Source organism: Rhinolophus sinicus, linkage group LG02, assembly GCF_036562045.2.
Source record: "Rhinolophus sinicus isolate RSC01 linkage group LG02, ASM3656204v1, whole genome shotgun sequence".
Lineage (NCBI taxonomy): Eukaryota > Metazoa > Chordata > Mammalia > Chiroptera > Rhinolophidae > Rhinolophus > Rhinolophus sinicus.
The window spans coordinates 20,660,476-20,685,452 of record NC_133752.1 but is presented as its reverse complement, the minus strand read 5'-3'; the positions used below and the strand labels follow the sequence as shown (position 1 = coordinate 20,685,452).

Sequence of the window (24,977 nt, the reverse complement as noted above, 5' to 3'; positions counted from 1 at the left end):
GATGATTAATATAGCTGTCCCCCTTTATTCACTTTTTTTTTTCTTTCTATGATTTCAGGAACCCATGGTCCACTGTGGTGTGAAAATATTAAATAAAAAAAATGCCAGAAATAAACAATTCCTAAGTTTTATATTTTGAACTGTTCTGAACGTCTGATGAAATCTCTCACCGTTCCGCCCAGGACGTGAGTCATCTCTTTGTCCAGCTACGGCTCACTGTGTAAGAGCTACTCACCAGTTAGTCACAAAGTAGCCATCTAGGTTATCATATCTTTTCTCAGAGAAAAACTGACCATATTCAAATAACTTTTGTTACAGTTTATTGTTATAATTGTTCTATTTATTATTAGTTGTTGTTGTTAATCTCTTACTGTGCCTAATTTATAAATTCAACTTTATCATGGACATGCATGTATAGGAAAAAAATATATTATAGTATATATAGGGTTTAGTACTATCCGTGGTCTCACGCATCCTCTGGGGGGCTCTTGGATCATATCCCCCGAGGATAAGGGGGGACTATTGTAATATTCTTTCTGACAGCAGCTTTCAAAATTGCCAATACCCCCCCAAAATTTCAATTCTCACTACAGTGATTTATTTTTGTAGTTATAACAATTTTAAAATTTAACGTAGTTTGAAATTGTAGGGGTATGTGCCTCCATATGAGAGAGAGAGAGAGAGAGAGAGAGAGAGAGAGAGAGAAAGTGAGAGTGGGGAGAAGAAACACAGGATGCTCTGTTTTATTCTCCAGCACTTTCCTCAGGGCTTGATATTTTTTTCAGAGCATTTCAACTCTAAGTTTAGGTGGAAATGTAGGCAATCATGAAAGTACAGAAGATACAACTTCCTATCTATATTCCCTTAGTACTTTTATTTTTTTCCTATCTTTTGTCTTTGATGAAAAAGTTCCTCCCCACACATTTTTTTCAATTATTCAATAAAAAGGCCCAGCGAGAAACCAGCTTAAATGATAAAAAATGAATAAGTCAAACATCTTTTGGACCCCTGAGCAAAATCCTTCATTTTTTTCCCTTTTGTAAATTGAGGCTTTCCTTTCTAGTTCTGAAGCGTAGTTTTTTCTCCTTTCTCCAATAAGATATTTCTGCTTTTACTCTGAGTGTTAAAAAAAGTATTTTCAATTCTCCTCCACAGATGAGTGCTAGGAATAAAATGACAACATAACACTGCTATTTTTGGTAACAAGGTATTCTTTAAAAAACAACAACAACAAAACACACACCTATTTCTTCAAGGAAATACTTAGCTCAGCATTGGCATCATTACTTCATTTCTGCTTACTCTCCTTCCATCCTCCCCCCAGATAGTTTGTCTATTATAATATGTAATAGATACTACATTCATCAATATCTAATGATTCACTCTTTGATTTTTAGTGTATTGCATTTCCCATGGAGTTTTAAATAAGTCAGAAAAGTGAGATAAAGAAAAATTGACTAATCTGCTCAACATCGGAGATCAAGACCAAAATAAATCTTATAAAATCTGCATCTTCCGCTGAGCCAGGATTGTATCCACTAATGCAGAAGCATTATTATATGGTAAGTCACGCTTTTGGATGTGAGGATCTTGCTGAATTTTAGTGTCTTTTATAGGAAGCAGAATGTGATGAATAATTTCTTTCTTTCTGATAGTATAACAAAATCAAAATAAAATTCACAGCTCAACTGGCAGCACTCTTTTAGTCCTTACTAATACTAGAGATCAAAACAGCATCACACGGGTCAACACTGAACACAAGGTAAGGTGCACAAGTATGCATGACATAGTAATTAAGGACTAGAACTATTGCTGGATTTCCTTTGTTTAGACTTCACACAAACCACTGATTTTCTTTGCATGGCATCTTTGTAGCCTGAAATGTAGAACTGAGTGTTTCTGATAGAGTAGAGAAATGCATACACATATATACACATGTAGATTCGAAAGGTACTATGTACAGATTATTTTTTACAAGCCATGTCTCTTCCTTCACAAGGTGCGTATGCTACCCTCTTACTGTAATGTGACACGGTAGGACATTGACACTTATAAGTCCCTCAAGAATCACATCATTTGATGATTAGCGAACAACTCTGTAGATAATGTTTGAAAGCATAAGAATACAGTAAAACTAAATGCACATTAAATTACTTCTCCTAAAAGCTAAACATGATTATCAATGTTTCTTTGCCATTAGGTATCCCTGCCTTGTTCTCTGTCAACAACTTTTTTTTTTTTTTTTGTAACAAGAGAACAATCAAAATGTTCAAAATGAATAGGCATGAATTCTCAAGAACACGTATGTGTGCATTATGTCTTGCTTACTGTGTAAGATAGGTAGTCTTGTTACTACTGGGGACGGGAAACAATTTGCACACTTCTCTAAATGGGTACAAAAAAAGTATATCCAGGAAACATTTTGCTAGAGTGAGAACATATACAGACTGATGGATTTCACCAGGTGGTTATACAAAGCACACTGCGCTCTTGTCTTTTCTTCTCTTTTTCCCTCCCTGAAAGTGTTATCAGCATCTACACTTTGAAGTTTATAGATTCATAAATAATTGTCCATTTTCAGACATTCAATTTGAACCAGCTTTTCAATGCAAACCAAATTGTTCCATCCTCTACTTTGCTTATACTCTACTGATGTAGTGATTTTAGAATGTATGCATATGATGCCCATATGTAGTAAACCGATAACCAACACTGATTCATCTCCAGAGTAGTTTGGCTTTACATTGATCGCTCCTAAGTGGAAGTTAAACATTTAAGCGAATGGTAACCAGGTAGTCTATTGCCCTCGGCAAGAATTTAAGTGTGGTCTGGAGAGGATTAGTAGGGTTTCTTATCATCTTATCATACTTTCCATTAATAGGAAATAACTGCAATGCTGGAAATATTTTTAATATCTATTGTTAAGGAAACAACTTCCTACATATTCTTCAGTGGGCTATGGCAACAACACCCTCAGAAATGTGATTCACTGGTTTTGAAGCTTAAAAAATTAAATCATTCCAATAATACTAAAATCAATCCAGATCACAAGTGTACAGAGATACTATACAAAAGAACCCAGAGTTATATTACAAAGGTTCATATTTTGGGACATCTACAGTTGAACAAATATAATGAAAATATTATCAGCACATTAAGAAAATGCCGTTACAGCAAGAAATTAGTACACTATTATTGTCATAAAGAATCAACTTCAGACAGGCTTTTGGTGGTACTCGTCTGCATTTTAGGTGATTGAAAATGTGTCTCATAAATAAATATATATAAAGTTTAAGTAAAGAAATAGAATGATAATGTATTTTAGGAGAAAAGCAATGAAATGATGTAGGTCATATTTTAATTGAATGTTTAATAATGAGCACCTAATTTAAAGAAAACCAGAATAAGTTACAGAAAATCTTTTATAAGAAATTCACTTTCACTTAGGTTTCTTTCAAATACTATGAATACTTAGGAAAAAGAATAAGTTCTAGGTGAAAAACTTTTTTTTTTTTTTTTGTAAAAGGTAAACAATATGTACATTTTGAAAATTTTCTAGTTAAAATTTTATTCTTTATTGAAGGCATTTCCTGTCCTAAACCAAATGTCAATTCACAAAAATTATTTTTTTTCCCTGGTTATAGTAATTACATAACAGACTGTGGATACTGAATGAAATGAACTTATTAAAATAAAATAACAAGGAAAAAAATAAATTTCTGAGGCACTCCCAAAAGCACAGAATGGTTAGAGGGAAGAAGGGAAGTGCTTACGAGTCTAATATCTACATTTCCATCTTTTAGTTTGCACTATGACTAAGGTTTAAAATGGCACTAAAAACATAATTGGACTGAGTGACCAAATTTCAAGAATAGAGTAAAAGGTATTATAATAGGAAGGTTGAACTATCACCAAAGCATTTGAATGTAATCTCATTCTCATAGAACTATTTGCCAATTAAATAGAAGTGTTTACTTTGCACATGCATATGAGTGTGGCCCCTGTAGTCAGACTGTACTGGAACCTCAGCTCTGCCACTTTGTACAAACTGTGACCACGAGCATGTTACATAGCTCCACGGTGCATCACTTTCCTCATGTATAGAATAAAGATAACTATAGGCACTACTTCATAGGGTCGTTGTACATATTTAATGAGTTTATATAAAATATGTTGACCAGTGATTAGACTATATTGCATGCAATATAAGTTTAGTTATTACTTATGCATTATCCCACTAAAATTGAATCTCTATGGGGGAAGAGATTTTTGTCTGTTTCTATTTGGCTGTTTCTCCAGTGCCTTGTACATAATCCCATAATTGGCATACAATTAGCCATACATTAAATATTTGCTCTCTGAAATGTTAACTGTATTATTATCTCTGAATTTGTATTGTGTATGTATGTGTATACATGCATATACATATTATATATTCATGAACATACACTCATGCTAGCTTCTTATTAAAGATAAAATATTAAAGGAAAACTCAAGAAGTTTTTGTAAAAAGGTAAATTTCAATGTTTCTGACCTAATAGTATGTGCATAGGTTTGGAAAAAATAGCATTACCATCTTTTTTTCCTAATGCTCTACAGAAATGTGATCTTTGTATCTAAGATTGATCTTTGTATTCAACAGCTAAATACATGAAAAACAGATTTAGGTGCAACAAAAAACAAAACAAAAACAAAAAAAACAAAAAGCTAACTTTATAATTATTAACGTTTCACTGAACAAAATAAATGATTAACTCTCCATTGGTAATATAAGGGGTCAAATGTAAAATTAACTCAGGAAGCTTAGAAAGGTATTTCTAAGCTTTAAAAGTTTATTCAGCTGTTATGCTTCTCTGCTGCCCAGAAATTCTGGCCAAAGGACAGAAAGGAAGGAATCCCTCTTCCTGACATTCATGAGATTATCCTGTTTCACCCCAACAAAAGCATCACCTGGTACAGCCCACTGGACACATATATAGTTGCCACCCTATTCATTATGTATTTTATCACATGGATATTTAATTTTATTAAGGAAAAAAACAGCACAATGGAAAAAAAATTCCTCAGTGTGTCCATGGATTTGTGTCACGACACAAAGTGTATTGCATGCATACATCGTAGTTGGTGAAGAGTCGCTCAGAGTGTGGTACCAGCCTCCTTTACATGCCTGGCAGTTTCCGTATGCCATGAGAAACCTGACCCACTGGATCTTTGTCAGACTAATTATGCCACTGTGTGTGATAATCCATTGAGACTGGCCCTTGAAAAGAGAGATTAAGTCTACATTATTGCCATTTCAAAATAGTCCCTCACCACTTAACTCCTACTTCCTTTCATTTGGACTTTAATGCTGAAAATTTAGCAGGAATTTAAAACTATTAATACTATCATTTAAAAGGAACTTTGTTACATTCATGGAACAATTTTTGACTGTTTTATGTAAATATTGATTTTATATTAATTAATATACTCGTGTATGCACTCACTGGTTGGCAAAATTAAAGTAATTCAGATGTTATTTAATATCACAAATCCCTGTGAAAGGTGAATATTGCAGAAAACATTCAATGATATGCATAAAGTTAGATATAAAAAGCTAAAAAATAAAGCCAAATTTTTATGCACATGCATGCAAATTATAGATGTGATAAGTGTGATAATGAAGAAATGATGGGAGGGTCCAATGTGTTCTTGTGTGGACCAAGAATGGACTCTGTTATAGACTGAATTGTGTCCCCTCAAATTCATATATTGATGCCCCAACCTCCAATGTAACTATATTTAGAGTTAGGACCTTTGTTGGGGTAATTATGTTTATATAATATCATAAGGGTAGGGACCTATTCTGATAGAACCCGAGTTTTCTGTCTGCCAAATTGCTGGAACCTTAACTTGGTACTTCTAGCCTCCAGAACCGTGAAACAAGAAATTCCTGTTGTTTATGCTACTCAGTCTATGTACCATTTTGTTATAGCAGCCCTCCTAGCAGACTAATACAGAGTCTCCCTTCTAAACCTGCAGAGAATACATAGAAGGAATTGTGAACTAGAACAAACTGCATAGAAGAGCCTAAATATGTAAATTAAAATTGATCAGGACTACTACGCTAATAATTCTCAGATTTGGAGACAGAAATATGTTGGAGGGGAGTTGACTACAGGTAGTATCTTTGGGCCCAGCCCCTGCTGTATGTAGAAGCAGAGGGCTCTGGGAGCGGTTCAGATGTGTTTTTCCCCAGTTACATTTGTCACATACAGATAATTACAGTACCTGCCTCCTGGAGGTGTTAAGAGTAAGTGATATAATCTAGTAGACCCTTTGGCAGAGTGATTGGCACAGAATAAAAGTGCAATAAGTGGTCGCTGTTAATGTTAGAGGCTGGATATGAGGAATGAAGGAAAACACTCCCAGGAAATATTGCATGGAAGAAGAAAAAAAGACATAAAAAGTGAAGTGATTTTTTTTTTTTTAAGTATCAAATGGATAACCTCAAACTACTATGAGCCTTTGCTAAACTACTTGCTTTATAGCAATGCGCTACTTCTCTTTCTCTACCATGGAGATGTGAATAGGCACTGGAAGTACTTGGCAATGGCCAGTGTCTATCAGCATGCAGAGGCACACACTCTTGTTGCACCTTGACCTTGATCAGGGATCAGCATAACTGTGAAGAAATCAATCAGGATAAGAGAATATAAGAGGCTTCAATCAAGTGATTAGGACAAATTAAAAAACAAAACAAAACAATACAACTTTTAAACACAATAGTGAAAATACCCCAAAAGCATAAATGCATCTTAAGAAGGGTTTTGAGAAAGTCATAGATGACTAGAAACACCTTATGCTTTGCCAAGTCCCAACTGTTTTATGTGATCGCCATAAACCCTGTCATGTAATCAGAGCAGGGGTTATTATGTATTACGTAAAATGACAGGAGATGAGTTCCAAAGACTTCAGGATGTGAAGGGACTTACACAAGGTCACACTGGCCAGTCAGTGGCAGAGCCAGGGCAAGGTGACAGATTTTTCAGATTGCTGTATCCAGCATTTGTTTTCTATTGTGCCAGTGGCCTTTGAAGAATGAACTAGTAAGCAGAAGTTAGGAGTTTCAGGAGCTCTACACCTAGAATTTTGGTAGTGTAACCTGCCCTCTGCAGTCAGAATTGACAAGGGGGGAAGAGTTAAAACTTCAGGTTTCTGGGCTACAGACCTACATACTAGAACTCAATTTTTGAGAATTAAGTTAGGATAAGAAACAACTACATGACGATACTGCGGCAACTATTTTGATTACAGTAATCTTATAACACTGGTAGGGAAAAGGTGAGTGTGTTGCCATGCTGTTGTATTTTTTTCTTTTCTTTTCTTTCTTTCTTTCTTTCTTTCTTTCTAACCAAAGTGCAGGGGGGAGAAAACGAAGGAAGGCAGAGCAGTTGGACCTGATGTTCTAGACCAGGGGTGTCCAAACTGCGGCCCACGATCCATTTTTTATTGGCCCGCAGCAAATTCCAAAAATATACTTAGTTTACTTAAATAAACCAGGTGAGGCAATATGTACCTCACCTCGAATGAGTGGCCGGGCTGTTTGTGTATTTTACCGCATGTGGCCCTTGGTGAAAAACGTTGAAAAAAGTTTGGACACCCTTGTTCTGGACTAAAAATAAAAACGAAACCAAAACACGACACCTGGCTGTAATAGGAGGCCAGGGACATTTACTACTTTTTGACACTAATATTGCAATCATAGTAAGCCATGACATTTAGTGGCATCCTTATGGTCACCAGGGCCTGCGCCCAAATTCAAGGCCACCGACATTTGCCTTTGTCTAGCCTGAATACCGTTTTCTGATATAATCTCCCCCCACCTTCCTGACACGTTGGTGCCTTAACAGAGTCCTCAGTCTTCTAAACTACTGCAGGGTTCATACCCTTCCTCGAGGCCCTAATCAAAATCACCATTTCTTAAGAACTATTGATCTTTGTGAGGTGTTGACCTAGTTATCCGCTTAAAACAATTTGCATCCATCTATGCCAGAGACAGAGGAGAACTCTTTCAGAGGTCATTTGCAATTTAAAAGAGCTGCTCCTTAGAATAGCAGGGCTTTGAGTTGTAAGGCATTTCTCAGCTCCTACTTCACCTGTGGCCCATCGCTCCCAAATGAAGTCATCTTCTCTCTTGTAGATCTCCATCCTTAGAAAACCAAGTACATGTTTCTCTTTACAGATATGCCAGGCTTTCAGCTTTAAAAATGGCTGCTCACCATGGGCAGTCAGAATGAAAATGGAACCTTTTCCTTCATCAGAGAGCATGGGTTGGCACAGGGAATGAATAACATCTGCAGGAATATATAAATTGACAGATAAGAGACTCATGGATGTGTTCGGGCATGGATGTATCTATGTTTTCCACAGATAAGGATCTCCAGAAAGTGAAAATCCATATGCTCTCATGCTTTTTTTTTTACTCCCTCAAAATATGTCAGAAGTCTACTGTGTGGCCAGTGCCTCCCTTACTTGTCTTAAATATTTGTTGTAGGTTAGTTTTATATTTCTTTTAAGGGTATGGTGTCTACAACATCACTAAGGAAAGAGCAGAAATCAGAGAATTGCTCATTTGCTACTGAACCAAGAGTCATACACCCTGCAGAGAAGGCAAGGATTCTAGCCAACACAGCAGGTAGCCTTTTATCACAAAGACATCTACCCAGCAGGGAAAGAAAATAACAGTTAGTATGCTCCCAGTCTGATGTAAAAGTGGTCACACCACCGTCCTGTGATCCAACGTGGATGGATCTTCAGGCCACCTAGCACCAAAGTCAAGGCCCTTTGTCATTCGCTCAACAAACATTTATGACTTTCTCCTATGTGCTGAGAACTCTAGTACGCTCTGGGAAGTCCGTGATGTACAAGACACACTTTGTAGGGAGGAATCGTCTAAGTTTCACATATCCCTTTACTTATGTGTATTATTTCTGCCCTGTCCTATCTATCAAGGCAAGGGCTCTGTTCTCGTCATCATTTTAATTACATCCCAAAGCCTTGCAGTGTATATTAGAGATAGAGCAAATGAACTCATTCTCTATAAAATGAATGTCTAAAAACCATCACACACATCAAAGAAAAAGGGTTTTGCAAAGTTAGAGATAGAAGATTATTCCCAGAGAGTTCAAAGTGTGGAATTACTTCCCAAGGACTTTGGTCCTTTTTCTAGAGATAGCCTCAAAAATAAAAGTTAGGGTTCAAGTGAATGGCCTAATTCTTGAGGGTATTTTTTTAAATCATATATGAGCTAGTTGTTTATGCATCACGTTAATTACTTGGATCTTCAAATTATACCCACAGCATTTTTTAAATTTTTTTTTTTGCATAGTAGGAAGTATAGTTTATGACTGGTAAGGATTGGGAAAATTGGGCCTATTCTCAGTAATCCTTTCAGGAAGGTTTTACCCAGATAAGTCTGAAAACACACTGTAACAGAAAGCACACATTTCACAACTTCCTCCAAATGCTTTCAGTACTCTTGAATTCGAACTGGATATGGATATTTCTTCATAGACTTTGTAAATTTCTTAAGTAAGCTCTATCAGAGTTGTGAAAAAACTGTGCATTACTTCAGTCTCCTCACCTCAGCAATAATAATTAATGGTGCTGTTTCTCACAGATTGCTCTGAAGAGCAATCAGCAAACGTAGATTCAATGCTTTGAAATTGAAGAAGTGTGATGCACATATAATCTATCATTTTTCTGTTCTATAATCTTCTTTGTACTATGTTAATTCCATGAGGACAGAGACTCATAGTATTCTTCACATACCCAGTACCAGTGAGGATATTAGATGTGAATCCTTTTTAGATTTTGTAATGGAGAATGAATTATTTTCTTGTGTAAAATGTCAAAATGCTAAAATATGTAGGGGAATTGTTGGTTTGTTCTGAGTCTATCTTCATCTGACCACAGGCACCTCCCCAAATGGTAAATTCCAGTATTCACAAAAGAGGCTGGTCAAGGGATTTGAGGTGGATGACAACAGTTGGGAACGGGTTGGGGCAGAAAGGAAGTCTATGGAGGGGTAGGAACCAATGAGGACATGTTCAAAGATTATAAAAAAAAAAAAAAAAAAAAAAGCAGAGGATAGAAAAAAAGAGAATAGACTTCTCAAAAGCTTTTTGCTGTTAATAAATGCTGCTGTAATAGTTTGCTGTTGACCATTTTGATTCAGTTTAATAGTAAAGTCCTTGGGGATGTAGAAATGTTTTGTTTTGATTTATTATGTTTTTCTAATTGTAATAGTAGAGAGCCACCATTTCCCACCCCAATCTACAGTGATGGTTCCCTTTCAACTGCTTTCAGAACAAAACTTTTTTTTTTTTTAACGTCACAAGCAAGAACAGGAACACACATGTACTCAAACACAACTGAAACACAGGGTACACAAGGTAATACTAACTCTCACGTACTAGGAATTTTTCTGATTTCATATTATTCTAATGTGGTAGAGACTCACAAACTGACTCATGCCCCAATAGTGAATTGCAACTCGAGTTTGCAAAATGTTACCTTAGAATGTTCTTTATGAAAGTATTCATAAATATCTCCTCTACATGGTTGCACATCAGGTTATCCCCAAATTCTGGACTTTTTTTGTCTATAATTTGTTTTTCAGTTGATCCGATTTGTAACAGGATTCACAGTTTTAAGTACATCTAAGGAAATTTACTACTTAGGATGCAGAAACAGGACATTTCCAAGAAACAGAAGGTGGTAAGATTTCTTTTCACCAGTTTCTTACGCTGGGCCCTGGGCTCAAAATAAAATGAGAGGTTGAGGGTAGTTAGGTTATAGTCAGGAATTTCACTATAGTCTCAATGATATTTCTGAAGTTTTCCTTTTTGCAAAATTAAATAAACAGCTAATAAAATAAAAAGCCTGAAATACATACATTAGAGATTTACGTGGGCTAGCGTGCATTTCCTATCAGTCCAAACTTTAATGTTGTTACAATATGTATTTATTTTGCCTAAAGGGCTTTTACAGTAAAAATAATTCACTCAAAAAATCTCAAGAATCTAGCATTGTTGGTCAGTATTTCAAAACTTGGGGAGAACTTAATAGGGCAGATGATGTGGTAAATGTATTATAAAATTGTCCAATTTTACATGTGGAACACGTATTGTTAGTCACATGAACAGATGCAACATAACAAATGGAGACATAGATGTACATAGAGGGATGAGGAAGAGGATTCCAAGACTTAGCTAGAAAATCATTTATACAACTCAAATTCAGTCACTTGCTCTCTCAACAATGTGTTATGTCACATGCTGAAATCTCAGAAGCTGCTTGAATTTATGTTGTCTGACATCAAATAGTATAACCTTCAGATAAATGTAGTCCACAAAAACAAGAAGCCACATATGCCTTCTAAATGTGAACACAGTGACTTCAGTAGATCTACCTAAAAGGTTCCAAATTTTCCCAAGGAATTGAAGAAAAAACAAACAAACAAACAAACACCTTGAAAATTCTATAGCTACTTTGGTGAGTATTTCAAAATTAAGGAAAAAGCAATCCACTGGCAGTTCCTGTGCTAAACACAAAATGAATCTCTCAAATTTGTTTTACAGCCAGTGTTTTTTATAAATATTTCTCCGAGTCCTTGTATACACATATGTGAGAGCACACACAAACACACACACAGTGGTATTTAGAAATGCACACACAGAATGAGCAAGAGACACTATCCCTGAGTGTAACTGTCTCACTGGCCTGGAAAAGGCTGTGATGACATAACACTTTAAAAATATTGATCCATTTAAGATTTTATTGAAAGTCGGTATTTAATGTATTATAGACAAAGACATAATAGACTTAATTTTCCTTGGTTCACACAAAGCCAGAGTCTTAAAATCATTGTTGAAATATGCTTTGGGATTTTTAAAAGACTTCACAATTAAGTTCTGCTAACTACTTCTTTGAGAATGGTGTTCCTGGTGACTTACACATCCATTAGTAGCACATTTCTTTATTAACACTGTTTCTTTTAGGTTCATTTATTTTAATACTATCTTTCCTTAAACAAGGAGGAAAAAAACCAAACTTGAAAATCAAATGCACAAGTGGAACAAGCAGTGATTGGCTGATACCCCACGGCCAAGGTCAGGCTCCAGCAGGTTTCGGAGTAGCAAGGTCATCAGAGTATGGTGCATAATGGAGCATCATATTAGAGTGGAATTCAGCCAAACACAGTAATGTATGGATGTAGACGCATCTGAAAGAAGGAAAATAAAGATTTATGCAGGTAAAAGAAAAAAAAAAAGAAGAAATGTTCCCTAGTGTCTTATGCCCAATCGGAATGATCTAGAACTTTTGAAGCAGGATTTATTTATTTGCAAATTATGCATTTGTAAATAATAAATATGCACGGGGGTGGGGGGAAGTTAACTTGTCAGATGAACCCTACTTGGAAGCTTTAACAGTTTTTTTTGTGTGTGTGTTGTTTGTACACAGCATTGGAGTTCAATACAAACATCACTAAATTCCTGAAAATAAAGCTTTATTCTGCCTTTAAAACATTAATTCACCAGAAGTGATAATTAAGATTAGTTTTAGTGGTTTCAGCTCAATTCTTCTTGGAATGTGATTTCTCCCACAACACTAATGCTAAATAAAGCACTGTGTAATGTTCTGAAACCGAGTTCCTGCTTTAGAAAAGATTCTAAGAGCTTTTAAAATAAATAAGAAAGAAAAGCAAAGCTGACTCAAAAATATATATATAGACAGATCTTACAATTTCTATACAGTTATCATAAATTAATGGATGGGGAGCCTTGCTACAGTCTAGAAATTGGTTATACACAGCTTAAACATAAAGCTCTAAACAAGGATTATGCTAAATTTCTTACAAACCTCTACCACTACTCTCTCCCAGGGAGGAAAAAAAATGATGTTAAAACGCCTAACAGCATTGGTGGCAATGGCAAAGCAATGGTTTCGTCACGTTACATTTAATTTTAAAAATAGTTCAGATTTCATTTTGAAATTTATAAATTTAATCATTTATATCTTAATACGTAAATTTAGAATCTAATACACTAGATTTGTTAACTGCCTATCAAGGAGGCAATCCAATTAAAAAATAACAAGTGTCGTTCTTCTAAACATTTGCTAGAAAACAAATTTAAAGGAAAAGTTAGTTCACAACTGTGTATTATGGATGCCACTAAGGTAAGTGCAGAGTTGGTATGTGCAGAGTTGGAAAAATGCAAAGGAGCATAGCAGCCAAAGGGAATCATCAGTATTGATGGAAAGGCTGAAACACTATCCCGATGAGAATACATAGGAAGTTTCATATATAATGTATAGAAAGATTTTATTAATGTCCATGGAAAATATGTTTTTATTGAGGATATACTAAATGCTAGATAGGTACTTACATCTATTGTCACTGTTCTGCTACAATGACAAATTCTGTCAATTAACTTGTTGAATATATGTTCTAAACCATGTTAAGTTACTTTAATGTATATCATCAATTGCTATCTTACGTAAGGGGAAAACAAATATTAATTGCTTTTAAAAATCTATAAAATTTGAGCTACAATGTGCCCAATAATTTAACAGAAAAAAACTAGAGCCTAGAGCAGGATTATATCCTATTGTAAAAATGTCAGTCTACATGGCCAAATAATACAGTTATACATACATAAGTAAATCTCAACAGATTTCTGTCACTATTGAAATATATACAGAGAGCGTTTTAGAAATTCAATTTCTTTTTTCCTAGAGTTAGTATGATAATAAAAAACAACAATAGACTCTGTATTCCATAACTTGGACTCTAGTCCACATTATATCCCGGATAATCTTGTGATCGCAATCAAATTACTTTTGCATACCAGGCCTCAGTCTCCTGTTCTATAAAATGAGGAGACTGGTTTAGTTGACATTTTTTTAATTCTAAAATGTGATGATTCTAGTTATTTTAGATACAGACATTAAGCAGTTAATTATGATATATTTTGATTTTGCATGAGTTTAAAGTTCAAATATTTTTCGCATACCAGTCTATGAATACCACAGTGAAATAAAAGTCTAATGGCACCATAGTTCATTTATATGAATTCATTTCTATGTGTTTGTGTGTGTGGAAGGGAAGTGGAGAGACAGAGTGTGAGAGAGCGAGAGAGAGGGAGAGAAAGATTTCCATCTATACCATGTGCATACTTTTGAAATATGCAATTACTCAAAAACAGAAAGATAACAAGAAAGAATGATTTGGCTATATTTATCCAGCTGCACGTTCTGCTTAAAATCTTTAAATTGATTTTGTGGTCTTATGTCTAAGTCTTTAACTGGCTTAAGACAAGGCTCAAATTGTCATATCTAGACTTCCATAAAAATTTGTATATTCACTGACGATCAAATCAGTGGATTACCCTTTCCTTATTTCATCCAGAGATCCAGGTCATATTGCTTTAGTAGATACTTCCTGACTAAAGATACAGCCTAACTTTCATCAATTAGCCTCTTGTCTATACTATTAAGCCGAAGATACCAGAAATCCCACCAGATGCAGATTCAATGTGGCTTTGAAAGCCCTCTTGGTTACAGACAGGAGAACCATATTGTACAAATTATGCTTACAGAATTAAAAGTGGAAGCTGTGGTTGGCATCACTTTGCAGATGCATTTCCGCTATAACATATATAGTATATGATACATACACAAATTGATATTTAGTTTTCTCAGGGCTTAGAACTCTAATAGATGATGGCAAGTCACATCATCCATTTGCTTCCAAAATTGAAGTAATTAAAATAAAAAATGTGCCATATACTTTATTAAGAATATATACAATGAATACTGAGCACAATTTGATCAATTAAAGAGAACATTATTCAGACTATGTTCTGCAGTTCTTTACGCAAGGAAAACTGTCATTGGAGTTAATATGAATTTTTCTCAAATATTTCAGGATCAGCTACAAATGGATTTTTAAATTAATGCTTATTCAAGTTGTATCCTTTATACTCTTGCCAAAAATAAAGTACCTTGCTTTCCATTTACTAAGTACAATAAAATTTTTACTTGCCAGTGCATTATCTAAATAACAGCATATCCAGGATAAACTCAAAGGACATGAACATAATAAGCAAAGTGGTAATTACACTTTTATATTGTCTACTAATATTCTGGAATTATGTTAATTTTTTAAGAAAATTGAAAAAATACTGAACCCGGTAAAGCACTAGAGATTTTAAAATAAATAGAAAAGTTGAATTTTTCTGCTTTTATTTTACAAATTAAATACACAGTTGTATTTCCGGGTCACAAAACTTTAAAAACCACCAAGACCAGGTTAACCAAGCAAAGGAAGAATGAAATGAAAAGATGGATACTTAGTCTTAGTAATGCTGTCAATGACCCATGGTTTGCTCAACTTGACACATTATTTACTTGAGACCAATGGTTTCAACTGGAAAGGTCTACACTACAAAAACCTGGGCTAATGATCAGTTTTCCTAATGTATGAATTTTAGAAATAATTCCAGCAGCTCTGCAACACACATCTCCTAGCTTTTGCCCACTAGTAACTATAGAAGCTTTATTTGAATAGCTCTAGAGCTGTGAAAACAAACCAAAACGTGTGTGTGTGTGGGGGGGGGGGCATTATTTACAAACTTTTATTTCTACAAAGCTGTTTACTTATAATTACTTATTATAATGTAACTGTTAAGAGGACTTCGAAGCAACACTTCAAAATGTTTAATTTTGAACACTGTAACTGGCACCACTTCCATTATATCACAAGTAAAGAACTATGATAAGGCAATTCCGGAAACGTATAAATAAAATAAAGGCTTTCCATCAAATAAAATCTCAGAGTTTTAATTAATTCCTACAATAAGGAATTAAAAGACGGCAACCCTCAAGATTTTCCTTAGCTAAATTCAGTATCAAAGAGGGGAAATTATAACAAAACCCTGTATTAATTTTTTAAAATTTTATTTTACATCATGTGTACTCAAAGAAAATACATTGTGGCAGTATGTAAAAACTAAAGATAACGCCTTTTTAAAGTAGAAATAGAAAATCATCTACTTATGGTACAAACAAAAATCAGAACAAAAAAAGATCCTGTTTATTATGTCAGATGTCTAAACAGAATGTAACTTTGTAAACAGATCCCTTGTCCCCTGACAGCAATATTGAGATGAAGCGTATCAATTACTATTATCAATTACATTAAGGGGAATGTATTCCATTCACCTTTATTTCATTTTAGGTCTGCTATTTATTGTGGTTAAAACTTTATACATCTGTTGAATACCTAACGACATACAAATTTTCCAAAGTCACTTTTGGCAAATTGCATGATTTATTTCAGTGGCTTTGTATGGCATGTGGACTTTTTTGCTCATCTAAGAGACTAACACCATACATTTGTTTATTTATAAGCATATCACTTTGCCTTTTAAACAGGATGCCACAACAGTCTTGATATTGACTGTTTTAAATATTCAAGAATATAGAGCTAATCCTAGTTGATGAGTCAAACAAAGCTTAGGTGACAGAGCAGAACATGAGATAGTTACATAAAATCATCTGTAAATCTGCCACTGATGTGTCCACTCAAATGCTTAAGGTTCCACAATTTAGAATGCAAATGGCATTCAGCCACAAGACAAAAAGATCTATTAGGATGACAGCTGAGAAGTAAATATTCTGCACTGAGATCTCTTCACAGGCTTTTGCATTACAAATTACCATTTTCTGGGGAAATTTCTACAGATCTCAATTTATTTATGGGTGTTTATAACTAATCTTACAAAAGTGCTATTATTTTAACTGGAATTGTCCTTGTTTACAAAACAGAACAAAACAAAATCAGCTGCTAACTCCAGATAAAGGGATGACACAACTTATATAAACTTTCCACTTGTCAAATTTCAGTTTAAAAGAAATAAATAACTCAGGCTCACGTGCATCAAAAAGACATATTTTCAAAAGTTACTTAATGCAATGTAGTGCAAGCCTGTGTTTTCTTGGATTGCTTTGATTATTGGATATAAAAGCATAGTAACTGTTTCTTCTTATCCAAATAGCTACAATAAAGTATTACATACAGAAAATATTTATTTAGAAACTAATTTTTAAAATTATAAAAGCAATAAGGAATTAATATCTCTTGTTTTGTAATATATTTAACATGCCCATCAATAACATTTTTAATGAGGCTATAAAATAACTTTTCTTTGCCTCAATTCTTTTCGGATCACATTCCACATGCAAAGCATATTCAATAGAAAAACTATTATTCAATATTATCTGACAGTTATAAATGTGTTTCTTGAGATCAGTTCTAGAGTTAAGAAACAATTGATTTATTAGCAGATTTATTTGTGGAGTTGCTAAAGCATTAAGACACAGAAGTTTCCCAAAGATTTTAGTTGCTGTGTGTCAAAATTTGGTGGGTGTACAAAGTAAACTTCATGAGTATTACATATATCACACAAGCAAAATTTTCAAAAATAAAATTTATATTTTCTGAAGTATCTCGATATATACTTTTTTTATTGTTTCCACATTTCACTGAGAAACAACTGTGCCAAATATTCCATACAACCTTCATAGTTTCAGTATATTACAATGCATACCCAAATATTCTTGCACACAGTGCATGGAACACGAATATTTGTGTTACTTGGCTTAAATGATACGTGGTTCATAAAGTGTACTTTTGCTTATAAAATTTTAATACCAAACATGAAGAATGCAAATGCTGACTGCATAACCTCATAGAAATCGAATTGTTAGATATCAAAATATTAAAAATGTGATTTTGCATGATATTTGCATATCATGAAACATTTTTAAACCAGCAATTTTGTCAACATAGTCAGTATTTCAGTATCTCACACTTGGTACAACATTTGCATGAGTCAGCACCCGTTTATCTGTAAAATCCTGCATAATGTGTAACGCAGCTAAAACTTTATAGTGTTCAAGTTGCGTAGACACCAGTAGTAACTAGAAATTTTCTCTCTGTATGCAATTATCCACTTAGAAGCCACAAAATAAAATAATTTTAGGTTAAAGCTAACCACCCAAACTATATATATATATATATATATATATATATATATATATACACACACACACACACACACACACACACACACACACACACACATTCTGGAAACAAACCATGTAAGATGAATTGGGGCTGTCAAGTACAAAGAGGTACAAAATATCATCTACTTTGAATATTTTCTTTAGTAGCTTAGTAAACGTTGGTCTAACTTGCAAAATACAGTGGCCACCTTGCATAGATGACCTCTACCATATTCATGGTGCATGAATTAACATTCAATTCCTGCTATTAAACTTTTAAATCACAGCTTTAAAAAAGAGAAGACCAAACTTCGCAGAACATGCTCTGTCTCCAACTTAATAGCCCTCTCTGGGATATTTAAATATACTGGGATGCAGCTTACCTGTTTGCTGTACTTGTTATTGGTTTGACAGCTGTATTCAGAGCAGTGATCAGATCCAATTGAAATGTTGTCTCCTGCTCCCACAAATGTGTTGGCTGGTGGTAGATCTTGTACTGCCTGGTGTTTTTTCCCTGCAGTTGGAGACTGGGGGTGAAGCTGGACAGTAGGCAATGGGGAACTAGATTTGTAATGCCTGGCTAGGTCAGGACTACCAGGCCCACCGTTAACAGATCGGTAGCGGCCCATGCCAGGGCTGTCTGACAGCTTCTCATTGACACTATCATACCGCTGTCCATTTGGTTTAGAAGCTTCTACAGTGACAATGCTGCTGTAGAGAGGCTGCTTCGATTTTTTGTTTTTCTTGTCCTTTTTAGGTTTTTTAGATTTGTCATGCTGTTGGGGTGTAAAAAAGTCTTCGTGATCTTTTTTGCCAGCTTCATAGCCATTTTTATTTTTCGACCGGCAGTACCTTGCCATCACTACAATTAAGATGATGAGAATCACTGTCATAATTCCAGCAACCACCCCAATGACAATGCTGAGTCTCTGTTTGCTAATTTCATAGCTTGGGTCACCAGCTATATCCTGGGTAAGTGGGGTGTGCAAACTTCTGGCTATCTGGGAGTCAATCACAGTTGCATTAGAAACACTTTCATTGACAAACACATGCACCAGAGTCGTGGTGGACTGGGAAGGCTGCCCACTGTCATTCACTTGCACCACCAACCTGTGCAAGCCATAATGCTTTTGGGTGAGTTTTCCCACTAAGGAAACCACACCACTGGTGGAATCAATCTCAAATAGCTTGAAGGGATTCCCTCCCACAATGCTGTAGTTAAGGTCTGCATTGATGCCATCATCACTGTCTGTTGCCAACACTGTAGCTACCACTGTCCTGACATTACTTGAAGGTGGCAGTAAAGTGTAGGAAATGTTTCTGGGAAGGGTAATTGTGGGAGCATTGTCATTTTCATCCATAACAAAGAGAGAGACTGTGGCTGTGGCAGATCGGGGAGGGTCTCCTCCATCCACAGCCTTGACTCTGAACGTATATGTGGTCTGATGTTCCCGGTCAAAAGACGTCGTGGAGTAAATGGTCCCCGTGTCATTTTCAATGGAAAAAATGTTACTGTTCTCCTCTATGTACAGGCTCATGTCCGCATTGCGCCCCTTGTCAGCATCCATCACAGTGACCATCCCCACGGGGCTGTTGGGCTGCAAGTTTTCTTTTACATAAAAGGTAAAGACGTCCTGCATAAACTTAGGGTCATTGTCATTCTTGTCAGCCACCTGAACTATCACCGTGGTGCTGCCCTGCAGCACCGGGATGCCTTTGTCTTTGGCGTTAACTTTAAACTCATACCTGTCAGTCTGCTCGCGGTCCAGCACCGTATTAACAAGAATGTCTCCAGAATCCGGATCGATGGCAAAAATCCCCATCACAGAGGAGTCCAGCGAGTAGGCGATCTCCGCGTTTTTCCCGCTGTCAGCGTCTGTCGCCAGCACTGTGGCCACCCTCTCGCCAGGGATGTTGTTCTCAGGAAAGTAAACCTCCACCACCGACTGTCCGAAGACGGGAGGGTTGTCGTTGGTATCTCCCACCTTGACAATCAGGGAGTTGTTGCTGGAGAGGCTGGGGCTGCCTGAATCCACCGCCACTATGACCACGTTGAACTCCCGGTTGGTCTCATAGTCCAAAGGGGCCGAAGTGTGCAGGAAATACTTTTTCTTGTTCTGGTCGCCCTCTGTGTCGCTGGCCGGCTTGAGCTGGAAGGGCACGTCTCCCACCACGGTGCAGGTGACCACCCCATTCTCGCCTTGGTCTCGGTCGGACACTTGCACCAAGGCAATGGGGGTGTCGACCAGAACGTCCTCGGCCACGTTGGCCACCCCATCCTTGAGTGGGATACGCCCAATCTTGCGGATTTCAATGGACGGCACGTTGTCGTTCTCATCCTTGATATTGAGAACCACGGTGGCCTTGTCGGTCTTGGGGGGCTGCCCGCGGTCGCGGGCCATGACGGTGAAGCGCAGCTGGTTCACTTCCTCGCGGTCGATACGGTGCAGGACACTGAGCCAGCCGGACGTCTCGTCGAGGCGCAGCAGCCGTCGCACCGACTCGGTAGCCGCCCCGAACACGTACTCGATCTGCCCGTTGACCCCCACGTCCAGGTCGGTGGCACGCAGCTGCAGAATGGGGGTCCCCGGGGCGCTGTTCTCCGCCAGGTCAGCCTCGTACACGCTCTTCTCGAAGCGGGGGCTGTTGTCGTTCACGTCGGTGATGAGCACCCTCAGGATGGCCTGGGAGGAGCGAGGCGGGTCGCCACCGTCTCGCACTCGCAGGGTAAGCTCGTAGGAGTCGCGCTGCTCGCGGTCCAGCGCCCCCTTCACGATCAGCTGCGGCTGCTTCTCGCCATCCGGGGTATCGGCCACCTGCAGTTCGAACACGCTGCTGCGGCCAGCTGGGTTGGTCCCGCCGCCGCTCTCTGGCGCGTCCAGCCGCCGCTTGGAGCCGCCTGGGCCGCCACCGCTCGCGCCGTTCCCGCCGCCCCCGGGGTAGGGGGCGCTGTCTGCAGGCCCGGCGCGCCGGCCTTCGCCGCCGCTGCTGCCACCCCCGGGCTCCTGGAGCAGCTCGTAGCGCTCAATGCCGTTGCGGCCGAAGTCACGGTCCGTGGCGGTGGGCAGCAGGTAGAGCGTGCCCACTGGCCGGTTCTCCTCTACCGTGAGGGTGAGCACGGGCGACGGGAAGGTGGGCGTGTTATCGTTGATGTCGAGCACGATGACCCGACCCTCGAACAGGTCCACCCAGCTTTGGGAGGGCCCGATCACCGACACCTCGAAGTCCAGGAAACACTCGTTTTCGTCGAAGATCATCTGACACTGGGGCAGCTTCTCGCGGTCGATGCGCCGCTCACTCGTGCTCAGCTCTCCCGTGAGGTTGTCGATCTTCAGGTACTCCGAGCCTGACTCCAGGCTGAAAGTCACCTCACCCGAGCCGGTCACGATGCCCAGGTCCGAGGCGACGTTGCCGATGCGGACGTCTGCTGGGCCTTCCTCCGCCAGTCGGTACCGGAGGAGTTGCTTGGCGGCCGCCAGGCTGAGCGAAAGCGGCAAGAAGAGACAGCAGCCCAGGCACCAGCCGCGCGCCCATCCCATGGTCCGCATCCTCAGCATCTTCTCCTGCTGCTGCTGTTACTGCTCCTTCTAATCACAGCCCCCTCTGCGCCCCCTTCCTCCGGGGCCGGTCGCCTGCCCTCCTAGCCCTCTCCCCTCTCCGGGAAAGGAAAGAAGAAGCGAGAGGAAGAGGAGGGAGGGGGCAAGAGCAGCGTGCAGAGTCGGCCAGGGGGAACCAGTGATAGGTACTTCTTTTTTCCCCTCTCCTGTTTCTTCCGAAAGTTATTGTTTCATAATTCATGCAATGGGTGCTAATCGCCCGCTCACCGGCCGCCGTTCAGTCGCAGTACTCACAGTTCACGGGACACTGCGCGCCGCTGGCTCGGCGCCCCCCCGGAGTCATCCCTGCAGCGGACGGAGGATACCGGGCTCCCGTCCCCACTCAGTCGGAAGGGGCCGGTACCGCTCCGGCAGGAGGGCGGTGGAGCCGGGAAAGCGGCGGGGAGCAAGCCTGCAGCCTCCCCCGCCTGCCAACCCTGCTCGTCTTTGCTGCTGCTACTGGAGTTGAGTCCAATTCACGTTTCAGCCACTCATTCCAGCTCCAGCTTCTGCTCCGGCTGCCCAGGCAAACGTGAGTCGCTTCCTTACACTAGGCGCTGGGGTCAGCAACAAGCCAGTCTCAACTCCGACTCCGCTCAGGCAGCTGGGGAGCCAATCCACCGACCCAGAACGAAAAATCCCGGTCAGGTCGCTTCGGGCACCATGCAGCTGAGACCACCCCCGTTACAGAGCGGTCCGCGTCCGGGTTCTCCCCTCGCGCGGAAGAGCAGCCCTAGCCATCTTCAGAGACGCCCAGAGAGAGTCAGTCCCTTCTCACTCCCGAAATCTTGCTTTTCTCTTTTTTCTTAACAACTCTGCGCAAGGTCATTAGTCACGAAGCCGCCGACTGGAACTGCAGCAGCAGTTCGCCGGCGGGGGCGAAGGCTGAGCCGTGCGCACCGCGCGGTGCCCAAGTTTGGGTTCGCAGCCGCAGAGTCCGTGCCTTTCCTCACCTGCATTCGGCCCGCATGTCGGAGCACTGGGATCTGCAGCGCTGTGCGCGATTCAGGGAGGAGATTGCAGCCTCTCTCTCCTCCCGCTCTCTCCGTTCCCTCCCCTCCCTCCCTCCCTTTCCCTCCTCCCTCCTCCTCTTTCCTCCCTCCTCTCCTTTCCCCTTTCCCCTTCTCCCACTCTCTCTCCTGCACGCTCCCTCTCCTTCCTCCCAGTCCCGATGCAAACAACTCGAGCTGAACTTGATCCCTTTGCAGTTCAAAGGTGAGCAAACCAGGTTCTGTGCGCAGGCGACGTTGGCCGGGCGAAATCCCCTGGCCCGGCTCCCCCAACGGCAATTAACAAAGATGCCCAATTCTGTCCGGATTTCCGAAGAAAAGCCAAAGGCATTGGGGAGGGAGTAGAGGGGGAGGTGGAGTCAGAGACAGCTGCCAAGTAGCTTAAAAAAAAACAAAAAAAAAAAACAGTTTGCCAAGGGTGTAAAAGTGCCAGTCGGTTGTTGCCTCGGAAGTGCCCTGGCACGGCGGGTGAATTCCGTAGTTGTCTCGTCCCCTTTGGCGTCTGGTGCGGGCGCTCCCGCCGCCCCTTGGCCTGTCACAGCTCGAAGATACTGAATGGCAAGTGGGAAGCTCCCGCTCACTACCCGCAAGCCGGAAACCCACAAGTTTGCCCAAAGTGGTGGTTGCTGCTGGGAGCTCGCTGGCTCTGTCGCTGCTCAAGCTTGTCCCTGATGCTGCCGCTGCTGCGGCGGCGGCGCGGCGGCGGCGATAACAGCAGTGGAGCAGAAACTACACACTCGCAGAGAGGGAGGGAGGAGTGTCGCGGGGAGGGAGACAGGAGAGAGTACTTGTCAGCCACCGCGCTCCGAAAAGCCCAGCTTCTGCTCTGGGGGTCACTCCGAGCATGCACAGTCCCAGCCAGTCTCCCGTAAGCCAAAGTCTGGCCCCCGCCCCCTCTTCCCCTTCTCCAGCGTGTGTAGCCATTGTCTGGGGGGGGGGGGGGGTTTGCTTTCCTTCCCTCGGGCTGGTAAAATTCCTCCTCTATCTAATGCCGAGTGCGTGTGTGAGAGCGCTGGAGCGGATGTCAGGAAACATTTCCCCTTCTCCCATTTTTCAGAGGATGTCCCCCACCCCACCAAGTATCTCGGGTTTGCGAGTTAGTGTCTCGGTTATGGCACGGTTACCGGTGGCTTAGAGGGCCCCGCGTGCGCCCAGGGAGCCCCGCTGATGTCTGAGAAACCGGAAGGGCTGCAATGGTTAAGAGAACATTCAACTCCAGAGAGCGGGAGGGGGATCCTTTTTTGAGAGCGCAGACTTCGGAGGACTGGGGTCGGGGGTGGTAGAGGTGCCTGTCTTTGTTTAAAAGCTTGGCAGTCCTGCCCTTGTGCTTGCTTACTGGGATAGACCTTGTGTGTGAGCGCGCGCCTGGGGAAAAAACGCATGTTTGAAGCCTCGGTACTATTTTCTCAGCAAAACCCGGCAGCCTTTAGTAACTGGCAAAGCGTAGCGTCACCTATCTGGATAAAAGGGAAATAAACTTTAATAACAACTTTGTGTACCGAAGTGTTCCTAGGTCCTTTTCTTTCCTTCTTTTGACTTTGTGCCACTTGATCGTACGTGGTATTCCACCACGCGAGGCTTCCCCAGTTTTCAGTCAGGGCCACCGGAACCCGCTCCATCAAATCTCGGTTCTAGTTATGTTATCTGAACTGTAGCCCTTTACTCTTCATTTATTTCGGCGGCGGTTAAACGAGGGGGGCCCGCTAGGTGTAAGGGGGTTAAAACAGGCAGTAGATATTTAAGGAGAATTCTTACCATCTCAAAAGAGAAAAGGGGCTGTTTGCTGGAATTTGGTTGGTCCTCAGCTCGCCTGCCCAATCTATAGGCATTGAAGTGCCCCCCCTTAAAGGAAAATTTAAAGCGAAAAGAAAAAAAAAATCTGTTTAGAGTGGGTATCGAGACCTGTGTGAGGAGGCAGAATGATTTAAATAAGACAAACAGCAATAAAGTCTACGAGCAGATGTAGCGCGCGGTTGTTTGGGCGGGCGCAGCCAGCAGGAATGGGGGTAGAGGCGGCAGAGATTTCCAAGCTCTCCCTAGGGTGGATCGTAGAGGCGCGGAGGTGGAAGTGTGTGCTATGTGCGAGGGAGCTGGTATCTTCCAGTCAGCTAAAGCAGCAGCACACGGGGGGTAGCGGCTCCTCCTCCGGGGCCAGGCGGGGAACCCGGCCTTTCCCCCAACCCCCTCCCAGCCGCCGCCACTCGAGCCTCGCAGCACTGTATCTGCAGCATCAGCGAGAAAAGCCCCGCGCGCAGGC

The 24,977-nt window shown here is 40.3% G+C and overlaps 1 protein-coding gene across 13 annotated transcripts in view; it reads right to left on the bottom strand.

Moving 5' to 3' along the window:
- PCDH7 (protocadherin 7) overlaps positions 1-23,820 on the bottom strand; it is a 402,683-nt gene extending 378,863 nt beyond the window's left edge. For 6 of the 13 annotated variants that reach the window (XM_019733855.2, XM_019733856.2, XM_074322177.1 and 3 more), the window contains exon 1: positions 18,498-23,819. In XM_019733855.2, coding sequence (XP_019589414.1) covers positions 18,498-21,671 — 3,174 coding nt within the window. In that variant the 5' untranslated portion in view covers positions 21,672-23,819. Of the gene's footprint in view, positions 1-11,807; positions 12,269-18,497 lie in introns of those variants that run through there. The other 7 variants (XM_019733858.2, XM_074322180.1, XM_074322183.1 and 4 more) reach the window with 5 other exon arrangements.
- Between the last annotated feature and the right edge of the window lie 1,157 nt (positions 23,821-24,977).